Source organism: Scleropages formosus, chromosome 11 (assembly GCF_900964775.1).
Source record: "Scleropages formosus chromosome 11, fSclFor1.1, whole genome shotgun sequence".
Taxonomy (NCBI): Eukaryota; Metazoa; Chordata; class Actinopteri; order Osteoglossiformes; family Osteoglossidae; genus Scleropages; species Scleropages formosus.
Window position 1 is genome coordinate 9,616,233 of NC_041816.1, and position 27,133 is coordinate 9,643,365.

A 27,133-nucleotide genomic window follows, 5' to 3' on the forward strand; every position below is an offset into this window, starting at 1 on the left:
AACAGTAGTTGGAGTATTGTTGAATAGATAACTTTAGGAACAGTGTGGATGATGGTGCATCACTTGCCGTTATGCCATCCTGACACCAGGTAACACAGCATAATATGTCTGAAGTTGGTTTATACAATCTGATGTGTTTTGTTTATTGTTTAACTATGTGCATTATAACTGCAGTATCTCGTTATTATTTGTCTCCATCATTGAGGCCTACCAGCTACATAGGACTCAGGGCTTAAGAATTGAAGATTTCAGACATTATGGGTGTAGAAAACATCAATTAGAAAAATGGCAAATGGATCTGTATAAATTCAAAAATGCGGAATTCTAATCTAAAAAATAATATCAAAGGTCTGCTAAGGAATTAAATAGCAATACAACTTTATGTACACCTTCTACAGTAAAGTAGCTAATTATTCACAATACTAAAAAAAATGAATTCACAGTTCAGACAAAGCGTTAGACCAAGTCGAAGCAGTATCCATGGCAACAAGGACACAAAGTTGTATCTGAATTGTTAACATTTTGTTTATACCTTACAGGACACGTTTAGTAGATTTCAATGACATAAAATTCACATTCGGAAAGATACATTTTCTCTAAAGTTTGTTGCGCGTCCCATCCTTATCTCCTATTCTGCGCTGCTGAATCTGTTTCGAGAATTTTTTGTTCGGCACCGAAACAACGCTCGGCGAGAAGCCGGCGAACCGAACGCGCCGCAACGTTCTTCAGGTCCGGCGGCAGGATTCCCCGTGGAATGACGTCACGACAACTTGGGCTCCCATTGGCCGGTGGCTAAAGGCGAAACTCCTTTTATGGATTGTTTGCCAAACGCGCTCCGTCGTGGACGCGCCTCCGGTGAAATCAAGCAGAGCGTGAGGACGCGAGCTATTCAGTGCGCGTAGTTCAGTGCGGAGCGGGTGAGCAGTGCGCTTCCTAGGGAAGTATGGGAAACCAGAGCGCTCGCTCCTGAGCTCAATCCGACCGTCTCTGTTCGGGCGACTGCTGCCATCTCAGTGCACAGTGGATCTCAACTTTCTCCTTTGTTTTCCGTTCATTACGGCAGATCTCATACAAAACATAGCGACCGGTGTCCAAATACACAACAACATCTGTTAAAACATCATCAGTGCCTAGGCTAAAGGAATTACACAACTCAAGAATAAGTCCAGTCAGCAAGGAGAATGGTAAGTATACTATAATTTTGCTCATGTTTCATTTTCCAAATTGTTCCTAGTGACAAAATCCCACTTTTTCCGTTTTTCTTACAATTTAATTAGCTAGAGGACTATGATGGACTAATGTCTATGATTAACAGAACAATGTTATGTTTATGTGTACTAATTAAAGAAATTTTCCCCTAACATGATGATTTGTGGAACTAGGAGTCTGAGAGGTGGTGGAGTTCACTGTGTGTAAATAATGGTGCCCATGAACAGAAATCCATTACAGATGGACAGCTGCTTACCTGTACTCAACCTTAACAGCCGTAGTAAATATGGTAAATTCCGTACGCTTGTAAAACAGATGGATCCACAACCCACCAAGTCGCTCCTTCCTACGATAGACCCACTGACTGTGTCTCTCAACTTCAAATTAGAGAAGTATTATTTCATCCTGACTGTTTTTAGCTGATTTTCTGACAGCTGAGCAATTTTGTGCAATTTCAGTGTAGAAGTACTGCATGAGTAGATGAATCCAGTACTTGGCTGTGCTTGTTTCCACTGCACTATCACAGGTCCATTATGGTCACTTGGTATCCCATCACAGTACCTTTCATATCCAGAAAGCTGTAATACAAGTCGACTACAGGGGAAATATATTTGCGTTTGCTACAAGCTTAAGCAAGCATGACCTGTTTGAAAGGGGACATGTCACATGAGTATTTTTAACTTCTTTACCTGTTTCACAGCTTTCATGGTGAATCATTGTGCTAGATTTTATGGACTTCGTCAGCTGAGTGGCCTACTTAATTACCAAAAATTAGGAAAGCTTACTGCTGAGACTTCTGAGCTTGGAATTTTGCTATGGGCTGTACAGAACCAGGGAATGTGTTGATGGCCAAATTTACAGTCAGGTGCTGAGACTGAGGTCGTCTTTCAAAATGAGAAGGGTTGGGAGAACAGACAGGGGCGTTTGTGAATTTGTGGATCTGACACCAGGCCGCGGCGAGGCCGGGCTCCTCAGGTTACAGAGTTGCCAAAGGGGACAAACAAGTCGCCGGACAGGGGCCAAGAGGGAAGCCCTTCTCCACTGTACATCCACCCACTGTGAGCTCTGAAACTTGTCACTGCGACTTCAGCTCTTGCCGCATTTTCTCTACAGACAATATCAGGTGAAGGCATATTGACTGAATTTTTAAATGAATGATGAGCAGTTGTACACACATCCCTGTTGGGAGTGTGAGCTTCAGTTTTGTTGGTAGTGCTGATGATGCCTCTCAGCTCTCGTGACTGACATGCTGCTCAGCCATTAAGTCTTCTTGCCTTTCTGAACCCTCCTCTTGCTTCTTATTTCACTCCCTCTCCACAGAAACCCGCTTCCTCTGTTACATGGCAGGTGAAAAACCGGTACCTGGTGGCAAACATGCAGCCAGTGGAACAGGTTTGACATGCGAAGAGCACAAGACTCGATTGCACTTATGTTTCACTTAAAATATCAGTCAGTGAAATGGTAAAATTGATGTGAAATCAAAGTACGCTTCAGAGTCATTGGGGTTGTGAGTTGATGAAGAAGAGGTGTTTGGTGCTGATGAAGAGGTGTCCTTGTTTTGAAGAGGCATTTAAAAGCATTGTGTGAAGATAACATTACTTTCAGGTTCAGTGTTTTCCTTTAACTGCAGCGTAAAAGCATTTGTCCAGCTGTGTAAGTGCTGAACACACTGTTATTCACATTTCACAGAATGAATGTGCTTGTAAACAGCTGGTTTGTAGGGCCACGTGATAACATCACCCTGAAATTGTAACTCGCGTTGTGCAAACGCTGCAGTTAAAGAAATTTAAAAAAATAATAATAATCATAACAACAACAGCAACAGAGCAGGGAGTTTCCGCACAAACTGCGTTCTGTTTGTTGTGAAATGTGCGCTGGCCTGTGGCGATGGCTCCTCCCTCAGTAGCGATGCCGCATCTCGTTTTTATCTGTTGTCCTCCCAGAATTATAAATTTAAATCTCACGCATAACTCTAGCAACAATGTGTAATTTTGAGCTGTGATATGCTGGCATCCCGTCAATTGTGCTCCCTGCCAAGCCTAGTTCCTGTGCTTCTGAGATCTGGAAGGCTGTGGATCACTGTGTCCTTGCCTTAGGATAAGTGGTTATTAACATCGAACATTTAAAATGAGGGCAATTAGAATGATCCATGGTGTGAATTGATCTTATGGTTGTGTACAATAATATTTATATCTTGTAAACTGCTTCTTATTCCAGACTCCTTATTTAGTCATTGCTTTTCTCTGCTTATTTTTTTTTTCTTGTGAGCATGTAGTTTCTTTACCTCTTAATGTTCACAACAAAGGCATAGTACTTTACCACTTCAGTTACAGGATGTGTTGCTTTGATTAAATGGGGCTAAAAAAAATCCTGCTTTAAATTTAATGATATTTTCTTACTTGGGAACTTTATAAGAAACCATCCGAAAAAAGCTCAAACCCAAACCCAGGCGGCCCATTCTACTGTTATTCTTGCGTTGCTTTGTTCTGCGGTGTGCTAGAAATGTCTGAGAGAGTCTGCCGAATGAGTCACTGCAGTACTCAAGACACACATTTCCAGAAGGAGTGTTTTTTTTTTTTTTTTTGTTTTACCATATCGCGAGTGTGAGGAGTTACTCTAGTATTTGGGTTTTGTGTGAAGGAACAGTCAGTCTCCTTCAGCCGTCTGGAGTACCAGACAGTAGCATCAGACTTGCGTCCCGCCAGATGTTGAATAGTAGGTCAGTATGACAGCATATGGCTTGCATTAGGTGCTCCTTTAGGGAGGTGCATGCACAGTAACATCCCCCCTTTCAAAGTCTGCACTTCATTTTCCCCACTGTGGTGCAGAGAGATTGTGCTGGAATGCGAGACCCCTCTCGAACAGCACGGGGTGATGGGAGATGGGGTAGAGGGGTGTGTTTCCACAGACCTGGGGAACTCATCAGGTTTGGAAATGCCGTGGAAATGCTCTCAATTCCTGCATTTTTACTGTGGTCACATGGCTGACTGGATTGTCATACATTCATTTAATCTGAGTGGCTCTTTGCCTTTGAAGCAGCGCGATCTTTTCGAAAGAACCTTCCTGCTGCCGTTTCCATGGTGTCACAACTCCTCTGTGATGTCACAAGGAACTCCTCAGGTCATCCTTAGCTTTTTTATTTCTCAGAGCTGCACAAAATGGTGCTTTGTATGAGATTCTCTTTTCTCCCGTAATGGAACATCAATTTAGCATGGCAAGTTAGTTTGACTCTGGTTTCGTGAGTTAAAATTATTGAACGAAGACAATGTGTGGTTAATTCCTACTCAGTGCAGCAAAGTTTCATGAAAACCTTTCTCATACAGCTCTGTGGAGCAGTTCCTGGGAAACAAACAAGAAGCCTCAAATAAATGTGACAAACAGCACTGATCAAAATAGTGTGTAAGATCAATAAATTACGTTTACATTTATTCATGAATCAGACACTTTTCTCCAAAGCGACCTCCAGTGAACATTATGTACAGGTGGTCCTCGATTTACGATGGTTTAACTTACGATTTTTCAACTTTACGATGATGAGCTGACAATAGACATTTAGTAGAAACCGTACTGCGAATTTTGAATTTTGTTGTTTTTTTTCCTGGGCAAGCGATATGCAGAGCAATACTCTCTCGTGATGCTGGGCAGCAGCAGCAATCTGCATCTCCCAGTCTGTCACACAAAAGTGTGTATTAAATAAATATTCGATTTACGATATTTTTGACTTATGATGGGTTTCGCAGAATGTAAACCCCATTGTAAATCGGGGACCATCTCTAGTAGTATCAGCCCACACCTTATTTACCCAAGTTGACTTACACTGCTAGATACATTACTTATGCTGAATCATTCATCCAATATTCATTACAGTATTAAGTTTAGACATGAAAGTAGCATTGTTTTGGAGGCTAAATATAAGACTCGGATCCCTGGGGTACATCACACTCTCTGACACAACCAGTGAGTGTCCCAGCTGGCTCCCTGCCCAGTCCTTCAAATCATCCTTGGACAGTGGGTTACCTAGACCTGTTCATCTGTGGTAGTGCTATGTTCAGACCCTAGTGTGTTCACAGATCAGTGTGTCCAGAACCCATCCCGTTCAGAATGTTCACATCCCAGAAGGTCTGGAGCCAAGTGTATTCTATCTCAAATGTGCTCACAGCTCGCTGTGTCCAGAGCCCATTGTGTTAGTTACCCAGTGTATTCACAGAGCAGTATGTTCAGAGCTCTTTGAGCTCAGTATCTCCGCCCATTGTCCCCTTGACCCAGTCAGGTGTTGACCCTGTGTTCCAAGGTTTTCACACCCATGCATGTTTTCCAGTCAAGGACAGGTAATGCAGAGCCAGTACTTTAATCATGAGCAAACGACTTTACACTAAATTTTGACAGTCCCGCTGTACACCTGTTTTCGTCTGCAGATAGTTTTTCAGGGATTTTTAGGCAAGCCTACAGACCATCATGATATTTCACTGGAAAATGCATAAGGTTCACAACTGTTACAGTAACTGCTACAGATTTTTACAGTGAATTTTGTAATAAATCTAGGAGTGGAGCTGTTTGTGTCTTTTTACACAGTTGTGGTAAACATGCAACAAGCATTGGGAGATTTACAAGGAGTGCGGGACCTGACTGCATTCCGAGAGACAGGGGCCCGGGTTCCCAGGTCCCAGGGCTAGCTGGTGCTCCTGCCTGCCAGGGTTGATAAATTAATGATCAGTGTCCAGGGCAGTAGGTTCAGTTACTCATTAGTGACACACAGATCTAGTGGACCAATCCCAGAGGTCTGCTTTTGTCTTTCCGTTAGACCTCTTTCATGGATTGATGTTGGCAGTAAGCTCATGGCAAGCTGCCCAGAGCAAAAGCAGAAGTTAAGAGACACAACTTGCCGCTCGTGTGCCATGTCAAGCAAAGGTTGAATGCAGCCTGTGAACAGTCCCACATTCACTCTCACTGCTTGATACAGTGGATTTCATGGATTAGGGCAGCAACTGCTTTTTTACGATTCCTTTTGAAGTTCCTGATTTGTGTACTTTTTGTTAATGTACATTCAGAATAGGCTGTTTGTCCTCTGGTTCCCTGCCGTTAGTGCCCTATTAACTGCAGCCTTCACAGTCCAGTGTTGGGTCATGTGAGAGCCAAGGTGTTAACTTCCCTACAAGAGCCAGGCTGTTTTTTTTCATCATTATTATTTTTATTATTATTATTATTATTATTATTATTATTATTATCTGGGGGTGCGGTGGCGCAGTGGGTTGGACCAGGTCCTTCTCTCTGGTGGGTCTGGGATTCGAGTCCTGCTTGGGGTGCCTTGTGGCGGACTGGCGTCCCGTCCTGGGTGTGTCCCCTCCCCCTCGGCCTTACGCCCTGTGTTGCCGGGTAGGCTCCGGTTCCCCGTGACCCGTATGGGGCAAGCGGTTCTGAAAATGTGTGTGTGTATTAATAATAATAATAATAATATTATTCCTTTCAGTTAATATTTCAACTGGTTATTGGTTTAATTCAGATCTCAAAAAGAGATGAAAGAAATTGATATTTCTGATATGTGTGGTTATGTGGATGTCTCTGGTTCTCATCAGTGTGATCTTGTGAACTTTGGTTGTGTTTGGTTGGCCTGAATGAATCTCCAGGTTGTTATAGAAGCTCTTCTTAATAGTTCTTGATGCTCCCACCATTCTTGCCACTACCCTGATCTTATGTTCCACATTCTTTAGTTGCAAAGTTATTGTTATTATTATGGCGCGGCGGGTTTGGCCTGTGCCCACTCTTTGGTGGGTCTGGGGTTCGAGTCGTGCTTAGGGTGCCTTGCAGCAGACTGGCATCCCGTCTTGGGTGTGTCCCCTCCCCCTCCAGCCTTGCGCCCTGTGATGCCGGGTTAGGCTCCGGGTTGCCGTGACCTCGCTTGAGACAAGCGGTTGTAGACATTGTGTGTGTGTGTGGTTATTATTATTACAACAGTTGTTGTTGTATACCTCACGCTTATTCAAAGTATTTGTTCATTTGTGTTTTTTTTTCTTTTTTTTTTTTTACTGGAGAAATACACATCATACCCATGTCTACTATGCTACCTGCAGCCCAATGTGAGAGGACAGTTGACTGCTTCCCAGCTCACCACACCATTTTTTCCTCCCAGCAATCAGTGTGAATCCCAACATTTTTAAAATTTCTCAGATGTATTATTTACCAGGGGCCTGCAGGACAAGCAGCTGTTTTACTGGTCATCCACACACACTGACGTCAGGCGCCAGTTGAGTCCTTATTGGGAAACCATCCAGCCAAGCTGCTGATCATTAATTCCAGTCAGACAAATGCATGAATCATAGTCACTTCTGCATTTAAAATAGATTCTGACGTCTTTATTATTATTATTCGGAAAGTCAGAGCAAAAAATATCTGAAAGGTCGTCTGCTATAAGGTCAAAAGATTGCATGTTGTGACTGTCACTTGTCTTCAGTCTCGTGGTGACAATTTTGAGTTCAATGGAATGTGGAAGTGCTTTATGTGCGAGGGAAGCATTCTGTTTCCTGCTTTAATTTGTTGAGCATCTCAGAGAGGAAGCAAATGATTTGAATGAAGTACATTATTGGGAGGGGGGAACTTGACTGTTTATCAGGCTATCTGCTGAATGGCTCTGAATTGGGTGCCAGCAACGGCATCTGGGAGCTACCAGGAACTCCAGCCCAGAGCTGGGATGTTCTTGGTGGTCTGCCAGCATCTACTTCCCGTCAACTGAGTAAACTACCCTGACCATTAGTCTTAGACCTTAAGGGAGCACTTTAATTCTTCTGTCACCTTTCAGCTTTAAGACACATCAGCATGAAATATATGGATTTCCTCGTTCAGCAAATGAAGTATCTCCTTCTTAGCAGACAAGTGACAAGGGGTAAGTAGAGTCAAAGCTAGTATGCTGTCACAAGTAGGCTGGAATGATAGGCATGCAACTTTCTTTCTAATTCTCCCTCTAAAAATAGAGGGTAAGGAATGAGGGTGAGATTGTACCCATGTTTAATCAAACTCCCACACATTCCTGGACCTGATGCATCTTCTCAGCTCTCTCCTCATGATTTCAGATCTGCTAGCAATGACTTCTTATTCCTTCTGGCTTTGTGAAACCTTATTTGCCAGGTTTTTCTGTGTATTTTATTTATAGGATATAGTATCAGTTGGCTTATGGTATTTATCCTGTATCAGACTGGTGCTCTGTTAGCATGGCAGCAAAGAAGAACAAATATCGACTTGCATAGAAGTAATATTGCGTGAAGCAAAAGCAGTCCATGCTCCAGGTCTGACGAAGAGTTGTTGTATTGCCATAGCCGACTGTCCACGGGTAGCCTACAGCTGACTGAGGAAGCTGTTCTGTTTTTCCAACAGGTCTGCTTCTGAAAGGTAGCAGTGTTCCCATGTAGTAGTTACACAGTTCTTTTCACAGTGCCATAAGCAGTGCCATCAGGTCACCATGGAAGTTGGGTAGTTGACCACATTTCTTTAAAATAATGACAATTCAAAACTTGATTGTACGTGCTGTCAGATCCCATCAGTCAACATGTTTCAGTGAGGACCTCCCCAAACTTTTTATATTTATAGTCTGTGATGAAAATTAAGAAAATAAATTGCTGAAGTCATTATTTTAGAAGTATGTGATTCAGACTCCTGGTTGCCATGGTGACTTACAGTTCCCGGTTGCAAGTCCTTCTCCTCATGAATAGGCAAATTTATTAGTGTTGGCAAGAGGGTGTATTTCGTTGGACTTACTGAGATTACTGAGCACAAAAATAGGAAAATGTACCTTTGTATTACATAATGCCCAAGAAACTGCACTGAACCTGTGCTTTCAATGAAATTATATGTCCCTTTGATTTTGGATGGTTGCACTACTGACACATAAATGTACAGGTTCCACAATATTATATAAGCATACAGGTTTTCTCATAACAACAGATATTTGATTCTTAAGGTTTTTCAGTACAGGCATCCCTCCACTTACCGAATTAAAGAGTTCTTGAATATGGTAAGAATATCGAAATTTTGGATACCAGAAACGTATTTCCCATTACTTTAATTGGGGAAAAATAATTGTTTTCCCAGCCCATCCAAAAACCCCAAATAAATTTTCCGAAATATCACTAGAACGCTATAAAACACCTATAGTTATATCAACCAATGATTTCTTCACAATATAAAACACATTACATGTCTACTGCTCTGGGGTATTTCATTTTTAATTCATCCTTTCTCCCCAAGATGTACAATAAACCAAGCAGGGATTTTCTGATTATTTGGTGTTTATTGTGAACAGCCTTGTAAAACTATGCACTGCTGCTAAAATGTGCATACATACCCAGCATAAATTTTCCTTCTACTTGCTCCGGTGTCTTTGCAATCATTCAATTAAATAACATACCCAGTGTGGCCAACAGACACCTATACAATTTTGCATACTGTGCTTCCTATAATGCTCCACTTGCTTAAAGCAACACTCGCAGTCCTAACACAAGAGATGGAAAGATTCGGATGCAGATACACCAATTACAATACATTACTTCACTTCTGCTTCCCTTGCACAATGCACAAATTTCTTTTTTTTTTGGACATGTTTCAGATACAGTTTGTTAAAATAATTTTTTTGTTCCATAAATTGTAATAGGTATCAAAAGCTGAGACCTGTTATACCAAAATTTTGGATAAGGAGAGTTTTGTAAATTGAGGGATGTGTGTATAGCATTTGGGGAGCTTGTAAAAATTCTTGCATATTCTTTGGTTTAAAATTCTGAGGAGCCCATTCTTCCAGCTCTGTGGGTTGAAGACATTTAAACAAACCCTGAAGTAGTTCTCTCATTTGATGAAGATGTCTAGCATGGTTAAGAGTAAATACTTAAGACACTGTTCTGTGGAAGTAATGTGTTTCTCTCAGAAAGATGGCCTGCCATCTGGGCATTCAAATTATGGATCTAATAAAAAGCCCATGTAGATCTCCATGGGACTGTTATTCCTCCATGACAGAAAGTTCACTGAAGTCACTTTTTACTCAGAAAAGATTATCAGGCATCCTCTGGTAATGTTATTCCTGTGCAAATGGGATTAATGGTCATCCTGTGGCATTATTCAGGACACCAGCAGATGCTTTGTTATGTGCCAAAGAATTTTGTGAGTAAAATGTCTACTAGCTAGTGGCCTCCCGTGTACTGTTTAACTAAACTTTGACCTAGACTCACCATTCCCATACCAGCAAGAGGCACCACAAGCCCTATTCCAGCTGCACAGAGGGAGGGGGATCAACATGTTGTCCATGTGTATTTCTGTAGAGAGAAGACCGTGAAGTCACATGGTACACCCCGTACCTCAAGAAACGACACTTGGTGGGCCAAACCTCAGTAATTGGCCTTTTATTGGCTATCAGCTTTCTCCCTGCATTCTCCCTGGAAGCTGGGCTTCATTAAAAAGGCAGCTGACGTACAACCGAGTTGGTGGCTGTATTTCTAAAGACTGAATCGCTAGTTTCACTGTGTTAAACTTCTTTTCTTGACCTCAGTATTAAGTATCTTGTAGGATGCCTGTAATGTTTACCGTTACAACACTCCAAGCACTCGTTTTACCAGTAAATTGTGCCTTGGTATTTTGCTAATAACCTTGTAAACATAACTGTGTGTAAAGGACTGTGTGAAGGTTTTAATAGTGCTCATGTTGAGAACACTTTACAAATTAACTCTTGGACTCTTGAGACAGTTCTACCTCAGAGGTGAAGTTATTTGCATAGGCAGTGAACACGTTCACGTTAGCTTGAACCTCTAGTCATGGTTTTGCACATATGAAAACATTATTAAATGTTTTAATATATTCTGTGAAAATAAACTCAGCAAATGGGGACATCTTCTATCGCTGGGGCTGTTGTGCAAATGTGGTTGACTGACCTTTGGCATGGGACACCCATTTCCGGGTTAGCAGACCATACAAGAAAATGTCTATTGTGGAACTTTGGTCAAAGTGAAGAAACTGTATTCCTTTTGATATTCCCATAAAGGGTTTAATTTCACTTACAATAAAATGGGGGTGGTGCAGTGCCTCAGTGGCTAGCATTAACACTTATCTGCAAAGATTGTTTCTCCAGAAGTTGTGGTAACATAAGGTAAAGTACTTAGCTTCCCATGTTTTGCAGGCTGTGCAGAGTGTGTGTGTATGTGTGTGTAGTAGGGGGTAGTGAAACTACAGTGCGTCGTCATAGTAACATTTACTGTTGCTCTGGGATCCTGTTCAGGAAACCACCCTCAGGGCATTCTGAGTCTTGTCTTGGGACCATCCTTGACAAATAACAGGAGGAGTGAGTTTGCAGGAAAAAGGTGGACTGAAGTTCAACTGAGAGGGAGATCACTGATTTATTCTCTATCACCTACTCCAACTTTGATTTCCAAATAAGCATATTTTCATTGGGTCCCTTCCTGTGGGAGTGTGACTACGGCTGAGGTGGGCTGTTTGAATCTTAAACTGGAATGAATAAGAACCACTGTTTGGCTCATGAAATCTAGGTATAAATGGGAGTCTATTTTAGATTAGCCATTTACATTTCTGTATCGTATACAGTTGGACCAAATCTGGTTTGATAAAATATAGTAGCTTTTTCAGGAGTGCAGTGGTTAAAGCACTCGAGTGAAGGTGACCCAGGGTTTGAGTCCCAGGCCAGCCAGGAAGGCTCAGTACCTTTAAGGTACGTGTAATAAATCTCTGTCTACCAGCAGATGTATGATGGAAGGTTAGTGTGAAGAAGTCCTCTTGAGGAGACAGCCACAAGTCTTTGGTCCATGTAGACTTGTTGACAATGTAACTTACTTAGAAAGTAAATAACACAGTAACAGCAATTTTGTGGGACAGCTGGTAGCATATTAGTTGGAGCTACTCTCTTTGAACCCCATGATTGCAGGTTCAGCTCTCACCTCCATCTGTAGTACTCTTAACCATGGTATTTACCCTAAAATTGACCAGCCATATAAATGGATAAATAAGTATAAGTAATTTAATATTGTAAGTCACTTTGGAGAAAACACACGAACACACACTCAGTCTGAAACTGCTCACCCCAAGCGGAATTGCAGCGAACCAGTGCCTAACCTGGCAACACAGGACGCAAGGCAGGAGGGGGAGGGGACACACCCAGGAGGGGACGCTAGTCTGTCGCAAAGCCACCCAAACAGGACTCGAACCCCAGACCTGCCAGAGAGTGGGACATGCTTTGGTGAAAAGCATCAGCTAAATGAATAAATGTAAATAAAAAGCAGGCCTTTTTTAATGCCGTTGCTTTTGTTTAGTCTACTTTAAAGCCTTCAGGACATGCTTGTCTACATGTACAGTATTCTTAAACTTCTGACCTGGGTTGTGAAGTGAAAATTTGTCCATAATCAGTTCCAAAATGAGAGCTTCGTTGATCCCACAAAATTTCAGTTAGTAGACTGCATTAATACCTGTGCATCAAAATATGGGACATCTCTACAGAAACCCCAGACCAGTCTCGCACCAGTCTTCAGTAAGTCCATACAATTTTATTGGAGACAGAAACCACTGCCACTGTTGTCTCTTAAGACAATTCTCAGTAGGACTGGGGATCAAGTCACTGCATAGACAACTGCGCTGTTTAAACCTTGGATTGATGTGATATGTCCTTTGAACTGCAGTATAGACCCTTCCCCACTGCTTTGTTGACACAGGATGGTCATGACATATGTTAAAGAGATTTTAGTTTTCCAGATGAGAAAGCCACATTATTTCACTCTTAATATGACCCTTGTAGTCTGTTTCCTTTCCCCCATACCTGCATGTTTATACAGAGTTTTATTTCATTGGTTTAAGAAGTGCTGATTGTGGAGCCACATGTCTTTGGTCATTTTGCTTTCTTTTTAAGTATAAGCAGGTAAGAGGATGACAGATATCATTTAAGCACTCTAGGCCCTTGCAATTTTTTCGGCAATGTGAAACAAGAGATGCCAAATGGAAGGCCCAGGCAACGAGAGGAACCTAGTGGAGGAACCTGTAGGACTTCTGTATTACAGTGGGTGTGTCAAATCTTTTCAAACCTGGCTCTGCCCCGACCCAGTAGAGTTCCAACCCTGGGCGTAATGTCTGCATTCCTGCTCAGGAGACTGCTGCAGACCTGGTCCTGATGTTCCTGTCCCTGCCCAGGAGAGTGTTCCAGGCCTAGGCACCATCTCTATGTCCCAGGTCTTGGAGAGAATGAGCGTAACCCCTCCCGGTCCCTTTCGTTCCAGACATCTGTGCCAGTTAAATCCTAATGCAAATCCCATCCCACCAACACTCCTATGAGGCCCCAACTGTAGCATATACCCTCTCAACTTGTTGTCATACAGTCTTACAGTGAAGCAATGCTGGAGTCATCATCATGGTTGTTTTTGTGCCGCTGATGATTTGTTCTGTTGGGTCTCCTCTTGTTTCTACTGGGTGGGTTTATGGTGTGTTAGCATGCTTTCTGGCAGTGGAGTCCAGCAGATGTGGGTGAGGAACCTGCTGACTCGGGGTTACTCCACAGCAGTAATAAAACCCAGGTGGGAGTTTGTTTTAGAAGAACTACGTTTCACCACTCCAGTCACCCCTGCTGTGTGGAGAACAGGATGAGGGCCAACTTGGTGTAATGATGAAAGCTTACCATAGGCCCAGGCATGAAACGAAGAAGTGGGGCAATAACAATGTATTGGTGCTTGGCTGGGGGCTGAAAGTGGGGACCACAAGAGTTTCCCTCACTGATTACAGGTCAGAGGTCACAGTGGACACGTGTGTGTCTGGACCAGCTGTGGCCATGACAGAGGTAGGATTCTTCTCCCTGGCAGATGGAGTGGGGTTCAAGTGGATTGCTGGGTGGGGTAACATGGCTGCATCCCGACATCCTGACAGAAACCTTCAATTTCTTCAGTTCTCCATTGGCACTGATTGTCTTTAAAAAGTCACAGTCCCTTTGGAATTAACAGCATAAATCCACAATTGCGCTTGAGTGTTCACTTGACTGCTATCTTATAAATGACCTGTATACTGTATGAAAGCAATGTGAAAGTGGAACTACATATTATTGTGTCCGACACATAAAGGCCCTTAAAATAGCATAGCTGAAAGGTTTTTGTGTGACTGTGTGAGCTACTTTTCTAGTTTAGCTAGTTTAGATCAAGTTTTCCTGTACTGAAGAGCTAGTCTACCCAGAATTGCCTTGGACCTCAGGGTGACGTACTGTACCAAGGGTGTGTGAATGTTCTCTCTCAGAGCTGTTTGGCCTCAGCCAAAACTTCATTAATGATTCCTCTCTGTCTGTTAATAGTAAGCATGAGTCTGGGCTGGATCTTCATTAAAACCGCAACATGCTGGCTGGGATCAAGCTCAGTATAGGCGCAGTAGGGGAGGGTGGGGGAGTCACGGCGCCCGAGCCCTTTGTTTGATCATTTGATTTTAATTTGTGACTTGATTTCTATTCTTAGTTAGCCATGTTAAATTAACTAGTAAAATAAACTACACGAATACACTGTTTTGTAATGAATTTGCGCATATGCCGGCTTACTGTTAACACACACACGTTTTCTGAAACCGCTTGTCTCATGTGGGGTCTTGGGGAGTCGGAGCTTAACCCGGCAACACAGGGCGTAAGGCTGGAGGGGGAAGGGACACACCCAGGACGGGACGCCAGTCCATCGCAAAGTACCCCAAGCGTGACTCAAACTCCAGACCCACCGGACAGCAGGACCCGGTCAAACCCACTGCGCCACTGTACCCCCCCTACTGTAATATAGTTCTGCAATTATTCATGTTCTTAAAAAGCACAGCGGTAGTTTTGATGTGCCTAAAATCCCTTGCCGTGCTCCAGTATGGGCAGAGCGTAAACTCGGAGAGAAAGAAATGTACAGTAGCAGAGTTGTGAGGAGCCCGTCATTCTAGGACTTTTGACACCAGGCAGAATCTCACTAAACAGCAAGGGGAAAAGGGAGCAGAGCAGAGCTAAGAATGCTGGGAGGGGGGATAGCTGGTCGGCAAGGCTGAATCAAACCCAGCCATTTCCTGCACCCTGAGCTGAGCTGCACACTCTCCTAATAAGGCAATGGTATTTGCATGAAGGAAAAGTCGCCTTATGGATCTTGGGCCAGTGCAGGATTTCCTTAAACACTCTCAGATTAAATATTAGAAACGGTCGGTTAGCAGATGGGCAGAGATCAGGTGATGTTTCAGTGAATGCTTACGCTGTACTTGTCAACCAGAGCCCAATACTATTGTTTGATTGAGGCCTTTGAGATCATAACTGACTAGAAAAATGCTATACACGTTGTTACAAATGCATGTTTTGTCTTTTTTAAGCCAAAAAAAAAAATGCTGGACCTCAGTGTAAATTCCCTGCAATGCTTTGAGGAATTCCCAAAACCACAAAGCATTCCACCATAATTCAGTCCCCTCCTCCTCTGTGAGTACACGTGAAGATGCAGTCTTTGCTGGTGCCTTGGAGAGGCTGTTTTGCGGTGGTTGCCCAGCTGATCTTCCAGTAGACCTCCTGGTGGACCAGAGGGTCATGCTCCTCCTCTCTACCAGCTTTCCTCCTCCGCCTCTGTATTCAGCTCTTTTTCAGTAGGACACTGAATGGTGAGATGGCTACCAGAAAATAGGAGTGCTGTTGAGAGCTTGTAGGTATGACGTGGTCCCTTTTGGCAGGTAATCTTTTCTCCTGGGGGATGCAGTGGTGCAGCGGGTTTGGCTGGGTCCTCCTCCCCGGTGAGTCTGGGGTGCCTTGCGATGCCACCCTGGGTGTGTCCCTCCCCCTCCAGCCTTGCGCCCTGTGTTGCTGGGTTAGGCTCCAGCTCTCCGCACCCTGCTTGGGACTCAGTCTGTGTGTGTGTGTCTTTTCTTCTGTTCTTTAATTTACTTTGCTGCATAGAAGCAAAGGCCATTTGCCTCCAGAAGGGAACCAATTCTCACAGAAGAGAATATCAGAATGAGAATCAGAAACACAAAAATGCCAAAACGGGGAAGAAATTTTTGACCAATTCAGCCAATAAGGCTAATTTTATAGGAATGCACACCCAAGAAGAATAGCTGCGCTGACACTGACAATTTTCCAGGGTTTTAAAACTTTCCTAACTTATGTAGTGAATATATTGGGTCACGTTGTGAGTTACGTTGTCGGCTTGGTCTGAATCATGGGTGATGCTCACACTGAATCATTTCTTTAAGAAATTTAAAAATAAAGTAATCTGTTCGGGCCATTTCCTCTTTTCCTGTCACTGTTCACTGGAGCATATGCTGGACATAGCGATGGTCAGGGTTTTGTTGGTGCTTGTCCCTTGCTGACTAAGCTCTCTCTTCGTCATCTGTCTATGAAAATGCCTGAGCCCATCGCATGATGTCTTTGGGGTCAGTGTCACACAATGAGCCACTTGCTGATCAATAACTGCCTTTCCTTCTCTGAGGATGACTAGCATGCATTCAGATGAGCAAAATGAGCCTACAGCACTTGTATGGCACTGCTCATCGAGTTAGCAGACAAAAGAAAAAACAACATCATAGCCTCACAGGTAGTTATCTCAGGCAGGTGCTGGTTAGTAGCATGCAGTAGAAAAACAGTGTTCACGAAAGAATAGCAGTGTGTTCTGCGGCATAACATTGCTACCACTGTCTACATAAACATCTCCAGAATAAGAGTAGTACATATGAATTATAGTAGACCAAGGATGTCGGAAGCAGCATGGTGGCACAGTAGATGTAGCATGTTACCCTGGTGTTTACGTGGGTTTCCTCTGGGTGTTCTGGTTCCTTTCTACAAACTAAAGTGAATTCATAATAATGAGTAGTCAGTGATGTAGGTTGTACCCACTGGTGAAATACCTACTGCAAAGTTACTGTCATAACACACAGAAAAATGATCCTGGCACTGTAAAGTGAAAGTTGTTTATTTTATTCACTCACTTTCCTTAACCACTTGTCCAAGTCAGGGTCATGATGGTCCAGAGTATATCCTGGAAGTACAGGGCACAAGTCTCGGAGGGTTTACCCTGGACAGGATGCCAGTCCATTGCAGGCCAACCACATACACTTGCTTACACATTATGGGAAATAGAGTTACCACTTACTGAAATAGGTCTATGAGAGGAAACCTGAGCACCAAGAACAAACCCACACAAATAGAGGAGAGGGAGAACAAGCAAACTCTACACAGACTGAGCTGGATTCAGACCTACACCCAAACCAACCAGGAACTTTGAGGCAGTAGCACTACCTGCTGTGCCACCTTGTTTGTTTTAATGCAGTGATGAAATATACCCATTCATGTGCTTGGTTCTTCAGGCACTTTTAACATCAGTTGCCATTCCTGCTGCTGTGGTTTCGGGGTTTTGCCATAGTAAGGTGATTTGACTAAGTCGATGGCAGTGCTTTTTGCTTGCTGCTGAAAAAGTGACTTGGTTATGTTTTGAATTTTGGTGCAGTTTCAATGTTTTTGTGTGAATCACTTCCCATAAGTACCATCAAAGCATTCTGAGAACATGGAAAAAAGAGAGTCAGGTTACGAGAAGAGAAATGCAGTGAGCCCTCCGCTCGCTCGTGGACCCCAGGCAGAGGAAATGATCATGAGTCTGCATCACCGCTGTGATACTTACAGTTTCAAGGGCAAAGGTTTGTGCCGGCCAGTCTTTAGTAGCATGTGATATCCATCCAGCTCCTTTATCTCCTTCCCCAGAGAGGGATGGAGGGGTGGTGAGCGGTTGTGGAGTGGAGTGGAATGGAGTGGAATGGAGTGGAGCTGGATTGTGCGGTCAGGCTGGCTCCAGGATTTTGCCCTCGGACCCCTCGCTGCTGCTCATCGTGGTCCTGTCCAGCTGTAGCCGGGCAACACAGATATAGAACTCATGACAAATGACCTCAGCACTTCTGGAGACGCACACTCGGCAGAAATGAGCTGGAAGTGAGTGGGGCAGAGAGACAAAGAGAGAAGTGGCAGGACTAGAGAAGTGATAAAAGCAGCACTAGGAAATGATTAGCAAGAACTTTGACCTTGTACAGAATGACTCACAACAAAATGAACAAATGAATAAATAAAGAATTATGATCTACAAGAACAGATTGGCCTTCACAGATAGAGAAAGGACTGTGTAAAAAAGAGAGAATACATATAATGGCACAATATATTGGTATAGCTCCCAGTTTACTTCCAGTAAAGAAAATGCTCACTTAAATGGATTGAATGGAGAAATTGGAGTTAATTTGTACTCATGCTGCATGTATTATTGCTCTATGACATTGTGTTGAAAATTATATAGTGAATGTATCTAACTTCAAGATTTCAAGATTTTATTTGTCACGTACACAGTTATACACACATACAACCTGTAGTGAAATGTTAATCTAGGCAGCTCTGTAGACTGTGCAAACAAGACAATATATTAAAAGAGAAAAAATATTTTAAAAAGACAAGAGAATATAATTAAAGTTAAATTAAGAAAATATACAGGGAACTGAATTAAAGCTAAAATGTAAAAAGCTAAAACTGAGATTTAGGGAACAAAAAAATGTGCAGGTATTGAATATGCAATATGCAATGATAAAGTGCAGTGTGCAGCACTGATGAATGAATAACATTATGCCACCGGAGTCCTTAAAGTACGGGATGTGTCCATGTTGAGGAGTCTGATGGCCTGAGGGAAGAAGCTCCTCTTGAGCCTCTTAGTTCTGGCCATCAAACTACGATAGCGTCTGCCACATTGCAGCAGGCAGAAAAGTGAATTAGCAGGGTGGTTGGAGTCATTAAGAATCTTATCAGCCCCTCGCTCTGCATCTCCAGGTGTAGATGTCATGCAGCAGGGGAAGAGCAGTCCCAGAGATGCGCTCAGCTAAGCGCACCACTCTCCGCAAGGCTTTGCGGTCTTGGGATGAGTAGTTCCCGTATACCACACCGAGATGCACTGAGTCAATATACTCTCTATAGCCCTGATATAGAAAGCTTTCAGGATCACTGGGGAGATCCTGAATTTCCTTAGCTGTCTCCGGTGGTACAGCCGTTGCCTGGCTTTTTTTTTAACCTGTGCTTGAGTGTGATGAGTCCAGGTCAGATCCTCGGATATCTGCACTCTGAGGCATTTGAAACTGCTTACTCTCGCTACTGGTGTCCCGCTGATCTTGAGTGGGGTGTAGGTTCGCTGCTGCCTCCTCCTGAAGTCGACAATCAGCTCCGTAGTTTTGCTGATATTCAGGGAGAGACAGTTCAACTGGCACCATGATGTCAATTTCTCCACTTCCTCAAGGTAGGCTGCCTCGTTGTTGGAGATGAGCCCCAACACCATTGTATCATCAGTAAACTTGACTATGGAAGTGGTGCTATGGGAGGACACGCAGTCATATGTGTAGAGAGAGTAAAGCAGAGGACTCGAAACACTGGACACTGTGGCACTCCTGTACTCATAGTGATGATATTGGATGTGGCCTGGCCCACTCTCACGACCTGGGGTCTGCCCGAGAGGAAGTCCAGGACCCAGTCACAGAGGGGGGCATTTAGACCGAGGTCCCTGAGCTTAGTGACCAGTCTACGTATTCAACTAAAATTTTCACCACATATAGTTAATTTACATATAGTTAATGTAAAGAGACTGAAGTATTCCATTTTCTTGTCATTTTAAAGTAGTTGCCCCATAAATAAAAATTTTTTTCTGCATTTGTGGATGACCACTTTTCCTGCATTTGCTGCTCATGCCTGCCAGCTCCACAGTATATACATAACTTGTTAGTATTTTCATAGACTATGAGACTGCCATGAAAATAGAGTATCCCTCACAGTTTCCGATGTGTGGGACTGATTTCATTGCTTAAAATTAAGTGGAACTTAGTACTAATTTTCAGGTGGTGACAGTGACAGCAGTTTTCTTTCTACAGTTCTACAGTATACAGCTTTGGTGGTGCGGGGAATGCAGTGTGACATTCAATGGCTTGTGTGTGTGCTTTCAGGGGAGCAAGGGGCAGTTTCGCTACCACTGGCAGAGTCACAATGTCAAGCAAAGTGGTGTGGACGACATGGTCCTCCTGACCAAAATCAACGAGGACGCCATCGTGGAGAACCTCAAGAAGAGATACATGGACGACTACATCTTCGTATCCTTGGCACTGCCTGGGAAATGGGGAAAATGTGGAAGTGACACAGTGCTCAGTGGGCTTCTTACAAGACCCAGATCTTAGTGTTATTTGTACCAGCCCTGAATGGACACATGGAGCATACGGACGTAAAGCCACTTTATACAGTAGACTATGTTATACTTGACTGCATGGAATTATCCTGCCGCTTTATTGTTGTATGCAGAAAGCACTGGCTGCTGAGTCTTTAAAACATCTCAGTGGTTGGGTTTATCATTCAGTACTGTTGAAATGAACTGCTGCAGGCCATTTCAAGCCCTGAATCAATCCCCTGACTGTGGTCAAAATAGCAGCAGTAGCAACAACAACAACAGAATGTGATAGCCAGTGCCATGCTGGATTCGAGTGCCATGTGGTGAATACTTGCTTTATTTGTTTCTGCTGGATCGGGTTTTCAGGGACTCTCCGTCTCTCTAGTTCTGTGCACAACAAGGACACACTGAGGCACCACAGTGACAGCGATTAGCTGAATTATTTGTTATGCTCATGCTGAACGCACTCAGCCAATCGCAAGTCTGCGGTGGACAGCACACTGATGTCATTGCGCTATTATCGGGCATTTGGTCCTGTTGCTAATCCTGCTACAGGAGAGAGCAAAGAAATGCTCGTAAATATGTACAGAATGTGTAAAACTAATAAAAAGTGAAAAGGGGACGGATGTGTTCTCTGCCATTGTTATAAGATTAAATGTTTATTGAAAGATGTTACCTTAACCCTACTCCCTGTGAAGACATATATTGGTCCTGTGCTCATTTCTGTCAACCCCTTCAAACAGATGCCGTACTTTGGGGACAAAGAGGTGGAACTGTACCAGGGTGCGGTGAGTATCAGACTCTAAGGATCCCACACAAGGACTCAGCTCTTTCTTTTCCACCACACCTATGACTTGCATCTCCTACCTTGACCTCTCCCATTCAAGATGGACTTACCAGACAAGAGAACATAACAGATTAAACACTATACTCTAATTCATCGTAAGGCTATATTGAGACAGATTGAAAAGAAATATACAATAACTATATGTTTATAGGAGTAATACATAAAAAGGACACTATCGTAGAACAACTCAAAACTTTGCCTGAAGGTACTAAGGCAAAGGTCACACCTGGGACAAGCAGCCCTCATTCTTATGCTCTGTCCTTAACTGCAGAGCGACCAGCTGCCCCTTTATTAAAAATTAATGTAATTATTGTTGAAGAACTCATTGTTTTTGTTTTGATCTAACCCCAGGCCCAGTATGAGAACCCACCGCACATCTACGCGCTGGCGGACAACATGTATCGCAACATGATGATTGACCGCGAGAACCAGTGTGTTATCATCAGGTAGGGAGGACTGCTGGTGGCCCAGGAGGTGTGAACAGCATGTCCACAGCCCTTATTTGGCATGCATGGAATGTCCTCAGTTGCTGGAGCCACCAGATCTCTATCGCCAGAGCAACGCAGGCAGCATGCGTTTGGCCTGATGAAATTGAAGGGAACTAGTCAAACAGGTTCCATCACCTGATGCTTTGTGCTCCGCATTTAAGAACAACTTTAAAACATGGTCGTATTCTTTATTGGCATTGTTTGCATACATCTGAAAACCATGAGATGGAACAGCCCCATTAAACTCTGATGTGCACTAATGCGTTGCTGTACAATAATGCATGCGTCAGTGTTTGCTCAAGAAGCTCAGTGGGTCCTGCTGCAGCCAGGATGTTTGGCTGAAGAATGATGAGGGGAAAAAAGAAGGCTACGCTGTTTACAGCTGCTTTTCCTACATCCAGAAAACAGGAAGTGCACCTGCATGTTGCTTCCACAGACCGGCTTTGTGCTTATGATCCACCTCTCGGTACACTTCACTGGGAGCTCCAAGCTGCTTCGTGACATGGCAAGAGATGCTTTCACCAGACAAAGGCTCTCAGCTGCCCAGATCAGCAGACTAACCCTGAGTACTGGTCTGTCTGCTTGTCTATTGCATAGGTGCACTGGCAGCCAACAGAACAGGTTTTCTAGATCATCACCTCTGATCCAGGTGTTCCTCCACTGAGCTCCTAGATTGCTTGATTTGGGCTCTGTGTCATGGGAGGCCACCGCAGCCACGGCTGGGTACTGTAGTTTATACGTCTGGGCCTACAGCTCCTGTTTCAGCACTTTTTCTCTTGTTATTTGTGGAGTGAGCAAGCAGCTGGCAGTACAGTTTTCCCACATGAAAGGATGAACCAGATTAGCAAACAAAGCAACCCATGAAATTGCTGTCCAGGCACTGTGGTCAGCATCACACTGTGATGAGACCTTTTTACCGGTCATAAAAAAAACATATAATTTACCATGAAATGAGTGATTTGAGATAGTTGGGTAAAGTGTTGACTGTGCCTTCTAGAGTGTTGCTCGCCTCTTTTTCTGAGGAGCAGGATACAGGTTGTGAGGAACACTTTGAAAAACCCTTGAAATACAGTGACCTTGAGATACGCCCATTCAAGTTTAGAGAATCTGGCTTTCTAGGGTGTTTCATTTGACACCCTTACTTAAATTTATGAAGCATTTCTTCACATTTATAAGGACCAAGTTTGGATTTCACGTGCCACCTCCTCTCAACACCCAAGCAGCTCAAGATATATACATTTATTTATTTAACAGAAGCTTTTCTCCAAAGCAAATTATAGTGATTTTTGGATTAGTACTAGCTGACATTTTATCCAAGGTGCTTTACACTGTTACACTGCACTAAACTGCTTACAGTGGTTCACTCATTTCTATATCAGAGCAACATAACATACGTACACACCCTATCAACAATTTACATTTAGAGTCACATGTATTCATAGAGCTGATCCTTTTCTCCAAAAAAAGACTTGTACTGTTAAGCTACTTACCTATTTATACAGCTGGGAAATTTTAGTGGACTACTTCAGGGTCAGTACATTGCTCAAGGGCACTAGAACAGGAGGTGGGATTTGAACCTATGGCCTTTGGATCCAAAGGTAGCAGTTTTAATCACAATGCTGCCAGCTTTCCTGCTAAATATGTGTATTCAGTTCACCTGAAACACATCTTTGAGGGGAAACTCATGCAAATACGGTGAGAAAATGCAAACTCCACATGGACTGAGCAGGAATTGATCTAGTGTTGAATGGCGCAGCCCAGGTGCTCTGAGACACCATGTCAGCTTCGTCAGTGAGTGAGAATTTATTTGCAGTTTTTTCCCTACATTTCTTTATTGCCCAGAGAGTGCTTAATCTCTTTGTATTTCTCCAGTTTGGGCCGACAATACAGTAATCGAAACTGCAGTCCCATGTGCATATTTGTATTTTTCTTCCTATCCTGCTACCCACCTTATTTTTTTCTGTCGTATCTGTCCCTTATTAATTGTACACTTAGTGCAGATCTGTGTTTCTCTTGTTATTTCTTCTCTCCCTGTTCATAAAAAGCAGCATTGTGAAAGGTGATGTTGATGTTTTTGGGAACAATGGCAGGGGGAAACGTTTTCCATTTAAGCATGAGCATTTCCTTTTAATGGAGGAAATGAGCTTATGCAGTGTGATGATGGCGAAAGAAAGATACTGTGTCAGATCTAACAGCACCTAATCAACTCCGAGTCGGCCATCTGGGATCATGCATGCCTTGCTGGACTGAGGACATTGTTAGTCTAAACTAAAAACTGTCTGTGCTGCATTCCTTTCAAAAAACCATATATGGACATAGAAATTTTAACCCAGCAACAGGTCCGGATAAGGGCAATATCACTGCTTTTAGCAGTGAATAAGCAAATTATTTAATACACCTGACAGTACATTTCAGTGGCACAGCATATGGGCTTTCCTCTTATAAATAGCTGAATACTCATGAATTAACCCATTTTCAATCTTATCTAATGCAGGGTTGCAGTAATGCAAAACCCATTACTGAAGCATAGGATATGAGTCAAGGGTACACCCTGGATGAGATGCCAGTCCATTGCAGGGCAATCACACACCGTCATTCAGTCATACACACAAAAGGCAGTTTACAGTCATCGGTCTACCTGAAACATGTGTCTTCAGGCTGTTGGAGAAAACCCACAAACGGGGTTAACATGCCAACTCCACATAAACTGACTCAGGTTTGAACCCATAGCCCAAGAGCTGTGAGGCTGCCTGCTGTGCCACTAAGTAGTGGATTTACTGAACTTGTAAATTCAGTCCGGTGTGCAGGCAATCGGATCTTATGGATTTTGCATGAATAACTGAGGGCTCTGATTCAGCCCTGTGTGAGAGAGAACACACTGCAGATTTGCCCCTCTTGCCCTGACCATGTTTGGCCAATAAATCTGACAGGAAGTCAACAATGTGCTTAGCATCCGACTTCCCCTGTAATTACAATATACAATAGGAAACACGCCATTGCTGGGTAAAAATAGGACCTATTAAAGTTGAACTACAACCCTTACAAGGCAGAACAGTGAACTGAATGAACACTAAAACATGAGGGTTTTTGGGGTTGAAAGCAGCTACATGGAGGGTGGACACCACTCAGTGGAACACCGGTTTATATGTGCTCTGTGTTTTGTACTTGGTACAGTAGTGTTATGTCTGCACTGTAATTGCGAAGGCATTTAATTACTGTCTAACGGGTTGGCTTGAATGTAAACAGTAGCAAATCCTTTGGAATCAACTTTAATGAAAGTAAAAAAAGAAATGAAAACAAATAAGCCTGCGGGGGGTTTCTGTTTTATAAATAATGACATTGGTGCCTTGCACAGACCGAATTTAATGCCCTACAGCTGTGATTTTTTTTTTTTTTTTTTTTTTTTTGAGAAGCCATCGACACAACTACTATTGAAAAATGACATAAAATGAAACTCTGCTGTTATGTGCAGCCAGACCGCAGAAGTCTAAATGAGAGTGATCTTGCCAAATATAAGGAGCAGGCAAGAGGGTTGTGGGAGGGTAGGGAGGAGGGGGATGTGATGCAACAGGACCAAGTTACACAGAAACGACAGGGTCCATGTTGCCATTGTGCCTGACCTCAAAGTCCCAGAGTTTTAAGAGGATGGCTAGATGGCAGACAGTGTCACAAGTTAATTTAGGATGCCTTCAACACCATTCCCTCTGCTGGCGGTCTTGTCATGAGACCGTTTTGTTCCTCCGCTCTCAGTGCCCCTAGAAAGCCGAGACTTTGCCTTGGGGGGGCTTGAGGTGTGTACTGCTCAGTTATGAGATGCTTCATTTGAGAATTTTAATGAAGCCATGTCATCAGATGAGAGACAGGCTTTATTTGACATGTAAAGGTACAAATCATCTCTTTCCATCTGGGACCTCTGAGCACCAAAACCTTGTTTTTTAGTCCATCAACAGTGAAAATTTAGCAAAAGAAATGTTACATGAACCTGTAGTGTCACTGATGAAACCTTCGCGTGAAAACACATCCATCCCAAAAAGTAAGATTAATTTCTTAAACTTCTGTTTGCTCTCCCAACTCTTCCATAATTTACATAAACCAGGGGGTTTTGAGCACCCAAGCCCTTGCTGAGAGCTGTCTGTTTCTTCTGACTTACGTAGCCTTTTTCTTCTTGTAAGCAGGGGAAGAACCCAAAGTGTTGAGATCAAGATTATAATTAGTGGGAACTTGCTCAAGTCTAGCAGCCATCACTTGAAACAACTGGTATATGTTGACTATGGTGTGAAGAAATGCTAGATTACCATTATATTTGTCTTGATGAACTTGTCTTGTAAGATACACGTTCAAAGTGGTTCAAGTTCAATTTTCTGCTCGATGTTATCAGAAGCCTGTTGTGTGTATGATAACACATAAAGCTTTGGTTTTGATCAAGTTTTTCCTTCTCTGCTTTCCCTCAGTGGAGAGAGTGGTGCTGGGAAGACAGTGGCAGCCAAATACATCATGAGCTACATCTCCAGAGTATCTGGCGGGGGGCCCAGGGTCCAGGTATGTCCTCCAGTGGGTCCTATGGCCAAGAGTTATTGGACTGCTTCAGAGAGCATGGTATACAAAAGACAAAATATCACAATGACGTTACCTGATAGCCTTAAACAGTGGTCAGCGCTGCAGGAAAATGGAATTATATGGAAACGGTATGTAAAGATGTGTGCCATATGTGTGGTGATTATGCAATGTTTACATGCCATCAGTGGGAATGGGATTCCACGGCAACCTACTGCCACATCTTTGCCTCTCCTGTCGGTGTCATATGTCAGATCCCCACTGTTCTGGCCCTTAAAGCCCTCCCCTCCACATGTCCTTATCCCTCCTAGAAATCCCCCATTATCGCCCCATCAGCCCCCCACTTGCAAAAGGCCATCTGCTCCATGCACTGCCCACCAGATGTCCCATCCCTGAGTCGTCTGGCCCTGGTGGCCACCGAATGCCCTCTACTTGTGCTGAAGGACAGATCTTACGCAGTATCAAGGTCTTTAAGATAAACGGGATCATTTGACCAGTTTCGTAAAGATGGAGGAATTTAGTAATTTCACTGCCTGTGTTTCATTTCCTGAAAAATTACCTTTTTGTCTCTTCAGTGTCACAGGGGCGACATCAGATTTAATGTTTAATGTGTGACAAACTATTTGCGACATGGCAGATATGTTAACATGCTTACCTTTGAAACTCGCAAGTTATGTGTGCAGGAGCCTTTGTCTTTATCTGAAGGAACTGCCCTTTGATTTTGTTCCATTGTCCTATGTAACAAGGCTGGCTATTGTGCTAGAGCTCCAGCCACATCCCCCCCCCCCATGGCCCCTCACCCCAGAAGCCTGTCTCATTGTCTCAGTGTCACATGTTTTCCAGTCATCTAGTTGTTGCTTCATTACTTG

General features: G+C 43.3%; 1 protein-coding gene across 2 annotated transcripts in view; it reads left to right on the forward strand.

Annotated features, from left to right (window-relative positions):
- The first annotated feature begins 851 nt into the window (after positions 1 to 851).
- myo1ea (myosin IEa) overlaps positions 852 to 27,133 on the forward strand; it is a 49,141-nt gene continuing 22,859 nt past the window's right edge. For both annotated transcript variants that reach the window (XM_018739616.2, XM_018739617.2), the window contains exons 1-5: positions 852 to 1,184; positions 20,161 to 20,304; positions 21,074 to 21,163; positions 21,574 to 21,668; positions 26,162 to 26,249. In XM_018739616.2, coding sequence (XP_018595132.1) covers positions 1,182 to 1,184; positions 20,161 to 20,304; positions 21,074 to 21,163; positions 21,574 to 21,668; positions 26,162 to 26,249 — 420 coding nt within the window. In that variant the 5' untranslated portion in view covers positions 852 to 1,181. The remainder of the gene's footprint in view (positions 1,185 to 20,160; positions 20,305 to 21,073; positions 21,164 to 21,573; positions 21,669 to 26,161; positions 26,250 to 27,133) is intronic.